Below are 13,698 nucleotides of genomic sequence, written 5' to 3'. Positions count from 1 at the left end.
ATCAACAGCAATGTTCCAGCCTATAGACCTATATCAATCATCAACAGTCATGTTCCAGCCTATAGACCTATATCAATCAACAGTAATGTTACAGCCTATAGACCTATATCAGTCATCAACAGTCATGTTACAGCCTTATAGACCTATATCAATCGTCAACAGTCATGTTACAGCCTATAGACCTATATCAATCATCAACAGTCATGTTACAGCCTATAGACCTATATCAATCATCAACAGTAATGTTACAGCCTATAGACCTATATCAATCATCAACAGTAATGTTCCAGCCTGTAGACCTATATCAATCATCAACAGTAATGTTACAGCCTATAGACCTATATCAATCATCAACAGTAATGTTACAGCCTATAGACCTATATCAATCAACAGCAATGTTCCAGCCTATAGACCTATATCAATCATCAACAGTCATGTTCCAGCCTATAGACCTATATCAATCAACAGTAATGTTACAGCCTATAGACCTATATCAGTCATCAACAGTCATGTTACAGCCTTATAGACCTATATCAATCGTCAACAGTCATGTTACAGCCTATAGACCTATATCAATCGTCAACAGTCATGTTACAGCCTATAGACCTATATCAATCATCAACAGTAATGTTCCAGCCTATAGACCTATATCAATCATCAACAGTCATGTTACAGCCTATAGACCTATATCAATCATCAACAGTCATGTTACAGCCTATAGACCTATATCAATCATCAACAGTCATGTTACAGCCTATAGACCTATATCAATCATCAACAGTCATGTTACAGCCTATAGTGTTTACCTGGGCCCCTTGGGCTCTATATAGGGACTAGTGTTGACCTGGGCCCATTGGGCTCTATATATAGGGACTAGTGTTGACCTGGGCCCATTGGGCTCTATATAGGGACTAGTGTTGACCTGGGCCCATTGGGCTCTATATAGGGACTAGTGTTGACCTGGGCCCATTGGGCTCTATATAGGGACTAGTGTTGACCTGGGCCCATTGGGCTCTGTATAGGGACTAGTGTTGACCTGGACCCCTTGGGCTCTATATAGGGACTAGTGTTGACCTGGGCCCATTGGGCTCTATATAGGGACTAGTGTTTACCTGGGCCCCTTGGGCTCTATATAGGGACTAGTGTTGACCTGGGCCCCTTGGGCTCTATATAGGGACTAGTGTTGACCTGGGCCCCTTGGGCTCTATATAGGGACTAGTGTTGACCTGGGCCCCTTGGGCTCTATATAGGGACTAGTGTTGACCTGGGCCCATTGGGCTCTATATAGGGACTAGTGTTGACCTGGGCCCATTGGGCTCTATATAGGGACTAGTGTTGACCTGGGCCCCTTGGGCTCTATATAGGGACTAGTGTTGACCTGGGCCCCTTGGGCTCTATATAGGGACTACTGTTGACCTGGACCCCTTGGGCTCTATATAGGGACTACTGTTGACCTGGACCCCTATATAGGGACTACTGTTGACCTGGACCCCTTGGGCTCTATATAGGGACTAGTGTTGACCTGGACCCATTGGGCTCTATATAGGGACTACTGTTGACCTGGGCCCATTGGGCTCTATATAGGGACTAGTGTTGACCTGGGCCCATTGGGCTCTATATAGGGACTAGTGTTGACCTGGGCCCCTTGGGCTCTATATAGGGACTAGTGTTGACCTGGGCCCCTTGGGCTCTATATAGGGACTAGTGTTGACCTGGGCCCATTGGGCTCTATATAGGGACTAGTGTTGACCTGGGCCCCTTGGGCTCTATATAGGGACTGGGGTGACATTTAGGACACAGACCTATATTATGGTCTATCAACAGCCACAGCAGATCTTCAAATGTTATAGATTTATCAAGTATTAGATTTATCAAGTATTAGATTTATCAAGTTATAGATTTATCAAGTTATAGATTTAGTCAAATCATCCTTCAGTCACATGTAGGTGAAACATGTTGATTTCTATATAGAATCTGAACGAGCGTATTCTACCGTTTCCATGACGCTTCCCTTTGTCAAATAGAGTTCTCAGAATTCAAGAGTTGCAGCTCTATTTCCAAATGTCACTTGTTCCAAGACTATCCATGCTGTCCATGCATTCAGCATGTGACCACTAGCGTGGCACCACTGCTCTGGCTACTAGGCAAAAACGACTAACATAATACACTTCAAATTACAATATGCTGTTCTGTGGTCAATGGAAGAATGGGCGATAGAAACCAGATAGAAGCTGATAATGGTGCGTGTGACTTCAGTTACGTTCTGGTTAGCCGCCGATTGTCCAAACCAAGTACTTTCTCAATGTCTTTCCATATCAGGGTAAAGATGAAACCAGGCCTGCAGGTGAGCGACTGTCTGAGACTGTGGGTTTGAGACTCATGGAGTCTTACACGGGCAAAGGCAGAAATTGTGACCATGGATAACTTCTTAACATCAAATTCCCTGGCAGACAAGTTGATTGCGAGGAAGACTAGCCTGTTTGGAAAACAGTGAACAAAGGCGGGAGCTTGCCCCCCCCCCCCCCCCCCCCCGTGCAAAACAACATACCAGCGGAGCTGTACTCCACATCAGTGATGGAGAGTGGTAAAGCAACACTCACGGCGTGCGGATGTCAATGAAAGTGTGTCATCCTCAACACCATGCATCCCGCTGTGACCTCAAGAAGAAACCGGAGACGGCGACAGACTACAATCAAACAATCAAACAGCCAAGTCAGCAGGTCCTGCTCTCTCTCCTCAAGCACCACAGCTCCCACTGGGGAAAAACAAGACACAATGTGAAGTCGGCTGCCTCACACAAAGCCCTGAAGCTGTGTGCTGACTGTGGAACCTGAAGCATGAAGAGAACTTGATTGGTTCATGTGTAAAGGCACCGGTATAAGGGCCCAATATAGTGTCTGATACTATCAACAGATGACTGTTTTTTTTATATCTTGTCATTTCATATATTTCCATTAATATTTATTTTATGCAATTTAATCCTTTACAATTCTTCATGTTTAGGAATACAGCAAATCATTTCAGCTGTGCACCTGGCAGGTTATATTATTATCATATTTTTCATTTCTACTTAGAAGAAGCTGTAACTGGACTCTATTAATTACTAGAACTCTTACTACTAATATAACTTACAAATCATGTTGATCAAATGGAAACACTGTAGTGTTTTATTGTAAAGGGAATGAAAATAGACTACAGGACTACGTTGTTTCTCTTAGGACTTAATAAAATTATACAAAACAACATGTCCTTGATGATCCATCTAAACAACATGTCCTTGATGATCCATCTAAACAACTAGTCCTTGATGATCCATCTAAACAACTAGTCCTTGATGATCCATCTAAACAACTAGTCCTTGATGATCCATCTAAACAACTAGTCCTTGATGATCCATCTAAACAACTAGTCCTTGATGATCCATCTAAACAACTAGTCCTTGATGATCCATCTAAACAACATGTCCTTGATGATCCATCTAAACAACTAGTCCTTGATGATCCATCTAAACAACTAGTCCTTGATGATCCATCTAAACAACTAGTCCTTGATGATCCATCTAAACAACTAGTCCTTGATGATCCATCTAAACAACTAGTCCTTGATGATCCATCTAAACAACTAGTCCTTGATGATCCATCTAAACAACTAGTCCTTGATGATCCATCTAAACAACTAGTCCTTGATGATCCATCTAAACAACTAGTCCTTGATGATCCATCTAAACAACTAGTCCTTGATGATCCATCTAAACAACTAGTCCTTGATGATCCATCTAAACAACTATGTCCTTGATGATCCATCTAAACAACTAGTCCTTGATGATCCATCTAAACAACTAGTCCTTGATGATCCATCTAAACAACTAGTCCTTGATGATCCATCTAAACAACTAGTCCTTGATGATCCATCTAAACAACTAGTCCTTGATGATCCATCTAAACAACTAGTCCTTGATGATCCATCTAAACAACTAGTCCTTGATGATCCATCTAAACAACTAGTCCTTGATGATCCATCTAAACAACTAGTCCTTGATGATCCATCTAAACAACTAGTCCTTGATGATCCATCTAAACAACTAGTCCTTGATGATCCATCTAAACAACTAGTCCTTGATGATCCATCTAAACAACTAGTCCTTGATGATCCATCTAAACAACTAGTCCTTGATGATCCATCTAAACAACTAGTCCTTGATGATCCATCTAAACAACTAGTCCTTGATGATCCATCTAAACAACTAGTCCTTGATGATCCATCTAAACAACTAGTCCTTGATGATCCATCTAAACAACTAGTCCTTGATGATCCATCTAAACAACATGTCCTTGATGATCCATCTAAACAACTAGTCCTTGATGATCCATCTAAACAACTAGTCCTTGATGATCCATCTAAACAACATGTCCTTGATGATCCATCTAAACAACTAGTCCTTGATGATCCATCTAAACAACTAGTCCTTGATGATCCATCTAAACAACTAGTCCTTGATGATCCATCTAAACAACTAGTCCTTGATGATCCATCTAAACAACATGTCCTTGATGATCCATCTAAACAACTAGTCCTTGATGATCCATCTAAACAACTAGTCCTTGATGATCCATCTAAACAACTAGTCCTTGATGATCCATCTAAACAACTAGTCCTTGATGATCCATCTAAACAACATGTCCTTGATGATCCATCTAAACAACATGTCCTTGATGATCCATCTAAACAACTAGTCCTTGATGATCCATCTAAACAACTAGTCCTTGATGATCCATCTAAACAACTAGTCCGTTTTTTTGTTGTTGTTGATTTTTTATGTATAAAGTATTTCTTTATGCAATTTAATCCATTACAATAGTTTATGCACTATTTATCAATCATGTTTGTGCTCCTTGCGGGTTGATATGCATCTGAGGCATATGCTAAAGGGGACTTCCAGCAACGTTCTCTAGCGGGTACTGATAGGCTGAAAGGCCAGGCAGTTCTAGTGTTAAAGATGTGTACCATGAGACCTCCGTGCTCTAGGATTCCTCCTTTAATGACGTGTACCATGAGACCTCCGTGCTCTAAGATTCCTCCTTTAATGATGTGTACCATGAGACCTCCGTGCTCTAGGATTCCTCCTTTAATGACGTGTACCATGAGACCTCCGTGCTCTAAGATTCCTCCTTTAATGATGTGTACCATGAGACCTCCGTGCTCTAGGATTCCTCCTTTAATGACGTGTACCATGAGACCTCCGTGCTCTAAGATTCCTCCTTTAATGATGTGTACCATGAGACCTCCGTGCTCTAGGATTCCTCCTTTAATGACGTGTACCATGAGACCTCCGTGCTCTAAGATTCCTCCTATAATGATGTGTACCATGAGACCTCCGTGCTCTAGGATTCCTCCTTTAATGACGTGTACCATGAGACCTCCGTGCTCTAAGATTCCTCCTTTAATGACCTGCACCATGAGACCTCCGTGTTCTAGGATTCCTCCTAATAAAGACGTGTCCCATGAGACCTCCGTGCTCTAGGACTCCTCCTTTAAAGACGTGTACCATGAGACCTCCGTGCTCTAGGACTCCTAATAAAGACGTGTCCCATGAGACCTCCGTGCTCTAGGACTCCTCCTTTAATGACGTGTCCCATGAGACCTCCGTGCTCTAGGACTCCTCCTAATAAAGACGTGTCCCATGAGACCTCCGTGCTCTAGGATTCCTCCTTTAATGACCTGCACCATGAGACCTCCGTGCTCTACAATTCCTCCTAATAAAGACGTGTCCCATGAGTACTGTGACTAGAAATGCATCTTTTAACATAAAAAAAAGCTTCTCTTAACATTAAAAGCATCTCTAAACATGTATTACCATTTCTAATGTATGTTGTTCTGACAGGTTTTGTGTATATTGTTACTGTTTCTTCATCAGTACATGCTCTGTAGTCCAGAGGGTTATTTGAAGGTATATATTACGTCTGTTGGTGATTAGTCTCCCTAGGCAGATGGGTTACCTCCCACTTTAACAATGTTCCATCCTACACACTCAGGAACTGGAAGTTCTGATACTGGTTGATGAGGACAGAAGCCTGAAGTATTGTCATCGTTATTGTTGGAACGTTCCCCCTTTTTGTATATAAACTTTTAATTGGAACGTTGAAAGTCAGATCAGTACAGGAGTCAAGGACTTCTACGACAACTTCTGGTTTCAAATTAATAGGCCTGTCCATTATCAGTTAATTAACTGATTTCAAGATGGCAGCATAATCACCTTTTTTTTTTCATTTGTTAGTTTATTTTGTTTTTGTTTCTAGTCATTACCATATTTTAATGATGAGTAATGTGAGCGCCCGTGCGCTCTCACGGAGTTGATTAATGAACGTGTGGGAAGGTTGATTCAGTCTGCTCTCTGTGGTTTCTACTTTGTCCCCCTCGTCAAGGCCTTGACAGACACGGGCTCAGAGAAGTATATGGAGGTACGGTGTCTAATGTGCATCATGTCTAGGTAGTGGTGTGACACTAACCACGTGACAACAGCACCATTTCAACACTGCATTTGGTCAGTTGGTCAATTCTAAAGTTTGGCTTTTTCAATGTGTTTTACCCATGTTTGGATTAAAGTACTAATCAGGCAAGTGTTGAATCCTAGTAAGGGTTTGATTTGATCAAATAAATGTCGTACATATTTTAAATACATTTATTGTAGAATGCATCCACAGTTGATTTGAATGTATTTGACTAATCATGCAAGAGTTGCATCGTTGTAGGGTGTTGATCAACAGAATGTTTTTGGCAGGTTTGATAAATGGATTGTAGAAGACATCCACTGTAAATGGAATGAGTGTTTCCTGTTCTGTGATGTTACTGTCTGTCCTGCACAGCCTGACCTAGTGCGTAGTGCTGTGTTGAAAGACCAGTTTACACTGTGCAGCTCTGCTGGTGTGTTGTGTGGAAGCATGATCTCCTAACGGTTCTCTTGATTTACCAAGGTCTATACACTACATTATGTACTAACCCAGGGGCAAAAGTGGTTGAAGAGACATCACTTTACAACCATCACTTTGGAATCACCTTACAACCATCACTTTAGAGCATCACTTTACAACCATCACTTTAGAACCACTTTAGAGCATCACTTTACAACCATCACTTTAGAACCACTTTAGAGCATCACTTTACAACCATCACTTTAGAACCACTTTAGAGCATCACTTTACAACCATCACTTTAGAACCACTTTAGAGCATCACTTTACAACCATCACTTTAGAACCACTTTTTAACCGTCATTTCTACCAGCTTTTCCTGATGAGAATTAACAGTACTCTTTTTATTTATTTAATAAATTGTATTTTTCCACTGGGTTTCTAAAGTGTTTTTACGTCTCAGCAGGAGTGAATTATTGACATCTTATTATGGCTGTTATTGACATGGCGCTCTCTCTCCCTTTATCTATCACTGTCTCTCTCTCTCCCTTTATCTCTCCCTGTCTCTCTCTCTCTCTTTCCTTCTCTCCCAACCAAAGGAGATCAAGAAGTTCATCAAGGCTACATCTGAGAAAATCAAGAAGACCAGGGACAAATACGGCATCAACGACAATGGCACCACAGAGGTAGACCTTTTCATCCTTTACATTTAACACAGTCACAATGACATCTCTTTTTCAAGCAGTCCATCCGGGATTTAGCTATTTCCTTTATATCATGCGAGTGTAACAGTTTAACTTTATGGCACCCCGACCCGGGCGCGAACGAGGGACCCTCTGCACACATCAACAACAGTCACCCACGAAGCATCGTTACCCATCGCTCCACAAAAGCCGCGGCCCTTGCAGAGCAAGGGGAACCACTACTTCAAGGTCTCAAAGCGAGTGACGTAACCGATTTTAAACGCTATTAGTGCGCACCACCGCTAACTAGCTAGCCATTTCACATCCGTTACACTCACCCCCCTTTCAACCTCCTCCTTTTCCGCAGCAACCAGTGATCCGGGTCAACAGCATCAATGTAACAGTATAACTTTACGTCCGTCCGCTCGCCCACACCCGGGCGCGAACCAGGGACCCTCTGCACACATCAACAACAGTCACCCACGAAGCGTCGTTACCCATCGCTCCACAAAAGCTGCGGCCCTTGCAGAGCAAGGGGAACCACTACTTCAAGGTCTCAAAGCGAGTGACGTCACCGATTTGAAACGCTATTAGCGCGCACCACCGCTAACTAGCTAGCCATTTCACATCCGTTACACGAGCACTTGCAAATCTGACTCATCACTGCACTATTACTGCATAAAACAGTAAGAGCAGTGCAATATTACCATATTAAACTGTCTAATCACTACAAAATAAGGGCTCGCAATTTTAACCGATCGCCGCAATTTTACCACATAAAATGATTAAATCAACCAACTTTTCCCCGTCAAAGCTTTTTTTGTGACAATTTAGACCAAAAAACACCAATGCCTTGACTGTGTAAATTATTTCTCTGTATCTGTCCAATAGACCCGACAAAAAAAAAATCCTCTTCTTTCGACCAATCAATTAGTCAACATTTTTAAACATGTATTTTTCCATATATAGACACACCCTATGTGTTTTTAATAAAATCAACTATATGTGCATTAAGCTTTTCCTATGCTTTAATCGCACTGTTTGATGAAATAAGACACAAATGCCTCAAGAGGGAACCAGAGATCAAGATAACCAGAAGGAAACATCCTTAACCTGACCCAACCATCCTCCTGCTCTTCCTGGATTTTAAGGATTCTGCCTTCACTCTCCCGAAGTTGAAAGTAATAGGTTACAGTACATGAGGAGTCGGCAACATTTCTCATGTGTAATGCAAATTTCTTACAATGTCTACCGATCTGCGTGCCAGTTATGGTTTTCATATGCACGTTTTTCGTGGAACAGTTTTATTTAATTTATTATAACGTCTTCGTATCTCAAAAATGATTGTCATGGGGCAGCTTCGTGAAATGGGTGTTCATGGCCGAGCCTAAGATCACCATGCGCAATGCCAAGTGTCGAGTGGTGTAAAGCTCACCGCCATTGGACTCTGGAGCAGTGGAAACACGTTCTCTGGAGTGATGAATAACGCTTCACCATCTGGCAGTCTGACGGATGAATCTGGGTTTGGCGGATGCCAGGAGAACGCTACTTGCCCTGTAACTGTAAATCTCAGTGTAAATCCTCTTGCTCACGGTTGCTCTCTCTGTCTCTCGCTCTCTCTCTGTCTCTCTCTCTCTCTCGCTCTCTGTTTCAGCCCAGAGTCCTGTATCAGTTGGATCGCATCACTCCCAGCCAGCTAGAGAAGTTTCTGGAGACCTGCAGGGACAAGTACATGAGGTACTGTATCTGTGGTGGTCACTGCTCACAGATGGTTGTGTCTGTGGGGGTCACTGCTCACAGATGGTTGTGTCTGTGGGGGTCACTGCTCACAGATGGTTGTGTCTGTGGTGGTCACTGCTCACAGATGGTTGTGTTAATGGAGGGATAAGTAACCTTGCTTGAGACTTGGAAGACTTGTGTTCTATCCCCAAGCTAATGCCTAGGAGAATCTTGGGGGCCTTGTGTTGAACACCCCCGTAGGACACACTATGCCCTTTGATCCTATGTCTCAATCCTATCTGTCTGAATACTTTTGTTAGCTCCCCAAGCTAATGCTTAGTCCTTTAGCTCAGCGGGTCAACCCATGTTTGAACCCCCGGTAGGTAACACTTTACCCATTCATCCTACATGTCTGTATCCCCAGAGCTCAGATGGAGCCGGGCTCAGCCGTAGGGGCCCTGTGTGCCCAGAGCATTGGGGAGCCTGGCACCCAGATGACCCTGAAAACCTTCCACTTTGCTGGGGTAGCCTCCATGAACATCACCCTGGGGGTCCCACGCATCAAGGAGATCATCAACGCCTCCAAGAACATCAGGTGGGTCGGGGGTCAAAGCCCTTATTAAGCTCCTTTTTTAAATGGCTTTAGGACAGGAGGATTCAGATCCGAGCCTGGAGGTCCAGAGTACTGCTGGTTTGCTGTTCTAAAGGATCATTAATTGTACCCGCCCGGTGTCCCAAGTATAAATCAGTATTTGATTAGAGAGGAAGAATGAAAATCAGCAGTGGAACTGGCTTCCCGGTCCAGATGGACCTGATTTAGGATGGTCAGTCAACATCAGATGTGAGTCAGAGCTGGACTTGGAGAAGTCTCTCTTTATCCTCTCGCTTTTCTCTCCAGACTATTCTAGTAGAAGGATCATGAAGACTTGCTCATTGTTACAAGTTACTAGGAGAAGTTCACATTCAATCAATTTCACCCTGAAGCATAAAACCTAAAAACAGAAAGATAAATAGTTCTCATCCAAATTCTTCCTTGTCTCCCTGACTGAACGGGAATACGTCTGAATCCCAAATGGTATCCTATTCCTTACATAGTGCACTACTTTTGACCAGAGCCCTGTATAGGGAATAGGGTGCTGTTTGGACCCAGCCGGGGTCCTTCAGAGCGGACCGCCGGGCGCCGTGTTCCATTAGCTCTGATTGGTGTCTGCTTCTACATGACTAGACAGCCAAGAAGGTTCTTCCAATCACAGTGCCCAGCTGTGATGTTCTCCCGTCAGCCGGTAGTTATTCTGCTCCGTGTCCTAATTACACGGCCCGGAGAGAATCCTGGAGAAGAATGCACATTAGGGAGAGAGGGAGGGAGGGAGATTCAGAGGGAGGGAGGGAGAGAGATTCAGAGGGAGGTAGGGAGGGAGAGAGATTCAGAGGGAGGGAGGGAGAGAGAGAGATTCAGAGGGAGGGAGGGAGGGAGAGAGAGAGATTCAGAGGGAGGGAGGGAGAGAGATTCGGAGGGAGGGAGAGAGATTCAGAGGGAGGTAGGGAGGGAGAGAGATTCAGAGGGAGGGAGGGAGGGAGAGATTCAGAGGGAGGGAGGGAGGGAGAGAGAGAGAGAGATTCAGAGAGAGGGAGGGAGAGAGGGAGGGAGGGAGAGAGATTCAGAGGGAGGGAGGGAGAGAGATTCAGAGGGAGGGAGGGAGAGAGAGAGAGAGATTCAGAGGGAGGGAGGGAGGGAGATTCAGAGAGATTCAGAGAGAGGGAGGGAGAGAGATTCAGAGAGAGGGAGGGAGAGAGATTCAGAGAGAGGGAGGGAGAGAGATTCAGAGAGTGGGAGGGAGAGAGATTCAGAGAGAGGGAGGGAGAGAGATTCAGAGAGAGGGAGGGAGAGAGATTCAGAGAGAGGGAGGGAGAGAGATTCAGAGAGAGGGAGGGAGAGAGATTCAGAGAGAGGGAGGGAGGGAGATTCAGAGAGGGAGGGAGATTCAGAGAGAGGGAGGGAGAGAGATTCAGAGGGAGGGAGGGAGATTCGGAGAGAGAGAGGGAGGGAGATTCAGAGAGAGGGAGGGAGAGGAAGATTCGGAGAGAGAGAGGGAGGGAGAGGAAGATTCGGAGAGAGAGAGGGAGGAAGATTCGGAGAGAGAGAGGGAGGGAGATTCGGAGAGAGGGAGAGAGGGAGATTCAGAGGGAGGGAGATTCAGAGGGAGGGAGGGAGGGAGATTCAGAGGGAGGGAGGGAGGGAGATTCAGAGGGAGGGAGGGAGGGAGATTCAGAGGGAGGGAGGGAAGGAGATTCAGAGGGAGGGAGAGAGATTCAGAGGGAGGGAGAGAGAGGGAGGGAGGGAGAGAGAGAGAGGGAGGGAGAGAGAGGGAGGGAGAGAGAGGGAGGGAGAGAGAGAGAGAGATTCAGAGAGAGAGAGAGATTCAGAGAGAGAGAGAGATTCAGAGAGAGAGAGAGAGAGAGAGAGATTCAGAGGGAGGGAGAGAGATTCAGAGAGAGAGGGAGGGAGAGAGATTCAGAGAGAGAGCAGAAGAGCGAGGGAGGGAGGGAGAGAGATTGAGAGGGAGCAGAAGAGAGAGGGAGGGAGATACAAAGCAAGGGAGGGAGCAGAAGAGCGAGGGAGGGAGAGATACAGAGAGAGGGAGCAGAAGAGCGAGGGAGGGAGAGGGAGCAGAAGAGCGAGGGAGGGAGAGGGAGCAGAAGAGCGAGGGAGGGAGAGGGAGCAGAAGAGCGAGGGAGGGAGAGGGAGCAGAAGAGAGAGGCAGGGAGAGGGAGCAGAAGAGAGAGGCAGGGAGAGGGAGCAGAAGAGAGAGGCAGGGAGAGGGAGCAGAAGAGAGAGGCAGGGAGAGGGAGCAGAAGAGAGAGGCAGGGAGAGGGAGCAGAAGAGAGAGGCAGGGAGAGGGAGCAGAAGAGAGAGGCAGGGAGAGGGAGCAGAAGAGAGAGGCAGGGAGAGGGAGCAGAAGAGAGAGGCAGGGAGAGGGAGCAGAAGAGAGAGGCAGGGAGAGGGAGCAGAAGAGAGAGGCAGGGAGAGGGAGCAGAAGAGAGAGGCAGGGAGAGGGAGCAGAAGAGAGAGGCAGGGAGAGGGAGCAGAAGAGAGAGGCAGGGAGAGGGAGCAGAAGAGAGAGGCAGGGAGAGGGAGCAGAAGAGAGAGGCAGGGAGAGGGAGCAGAAGAGAGAGGCAGGGAGAGGGAGCAGAAGAGAGAGGCAGGGAGAGGGAGCAGAAGAGAGAGGCAGGGAGAGAGATGCAGAAGAGGGAGGGGGAGAGATACAGAGATAAGAGAGGCTTCGCCAAACAATGAGCAGTACCCATCCATTTTAAATGCCACTCTATTCAGAATGACACAAACCTTTAAAAGGCTTCTTCTGTGTTCCCATCAGCACACCTATAATCAGCGCTCACTTGGATGTTGACGACGATGCAGACTTTGGCCGACTGGTGAAAGGAAGGATTGAAAAGACCCTTCTGGGAGAGGTAGCTCGCTATTCAACATGTCTTATAACTACTCTACAGGTACAATCTGTCACCACTGTAATGAAAAGACCCTTCTGGGAGAGGTAGCTCGCTATTCAACATGTCTTATAACTACTCTACAGGTACAATCTGTCACCACTGTAATGAAAAGACCCTTCTGGGAGAGGTAGCTCGCTATTCAACATGTCTTATAACTACTCTACAGGTACAATCTGTTACCACTGTAATGAAAAGACCCTTCTGGGAGAGGTAGCTCGCTATTCAACATGTCTTATAACTACTCTACAGGTACAATCTGGTCACCACTGTAATGAAAAGACCCTTCTGGGAGAGGTAGCTCGCTATTCAACATGTCTTATAGCTACTCTACAGGTACAATCTGGTCACCACTGTAATGAAAAGACCCTTCTGGGAGAGGTAGCTCGCTATTCAACATGTCTTATAACTACTCTACAGGTACAATCTGTTACCACTGTAATGAAAAGACCCTTCTGGGAGAGGTAGCTCGCTATTCAACATGTCTTATAACTACTCTACAGGTACAATCTGGTCACCACTGTAATGAAAAGACCCTTCTGGGAGAGGTAGCTCGCTATTCAACATGTCTTATAGCTACTCTACAGGTACAATCTGTCACCACTGTAATGAAAAGACCCTTCTGGGAGAGGTAGCTCGCTATTCAACATGTCTTATAACTACTCTACAGGTACAATCTGTCACCACTGTAATGAAAAGACCCTTCTGGGAGAGGTAGCTCGCTATTCAACATGTCTTATAACTACTCTACAGGTACAATCTGGTCACCACTGTAATGAAAAGACCCTTCTGGGAGAGGTAGCTCGCTATTCAACATGTCTTATAGCTACTCTACAGGTACAATCTGTTACCACTGTAATGAAAAGACCCTTCTGGGAGAGGTAG

The 13,698-nt window shown here is 45.2% G+C and overlaps 1 protein-coding gene across 1 annotated transcript in view; it reads left to right on the top strand.

The window, feature by feature from the left end:
- LOC120042024 (DNA-directed RNA polymerase III subunit RPC1) overlaps positions 1–13,698 on the top strand; it is an 88,145-nt gene that overhangs the window by 54,309 nt on the left and 20,138 nt on the right. The window contains exons 22-25 of the mRNA XM_038986915.1: positions 7,507–7,593; positions 9,245–9,327; positions 9,734–9,904; positions 12,684–12,777. Of these exons, the coding sequence (XP_038842843.1) occupies positions 7,507–7,593; positions 9,245–9,327; positions 9,734–9,904; positions 12,684–12,777 (435 nt within the window). The remainder of the gene's footprint in view (positions 1–7,506; positions 7,594–9,244; positions 9,328–9,733; positions 9,905–12,683; positions 12,778–13,698) is intronic.

The sequence above is a fragment of the Salvelinus namaycush genome, unplaced genomic scaffold (genome assembly GCF_016432855.1).
Source record: "Salvelinus namaycush isolate Seneca unplaced genomic scaffold, SaNama_1.0 Scaffold60, whole genome shotgun sequence".
In the NCBI taxonomy this organism is placed as follows: domain Eukaryota; kingdom Metazoa; phylum Chordata; class Actinopteri; order Salmoniformes; family Salmonidae; genus Salvelinus; species Salvelinus namaycush.
This window is presented reverse-complemented; position numbering and strand designations above follow the sequence as displayed.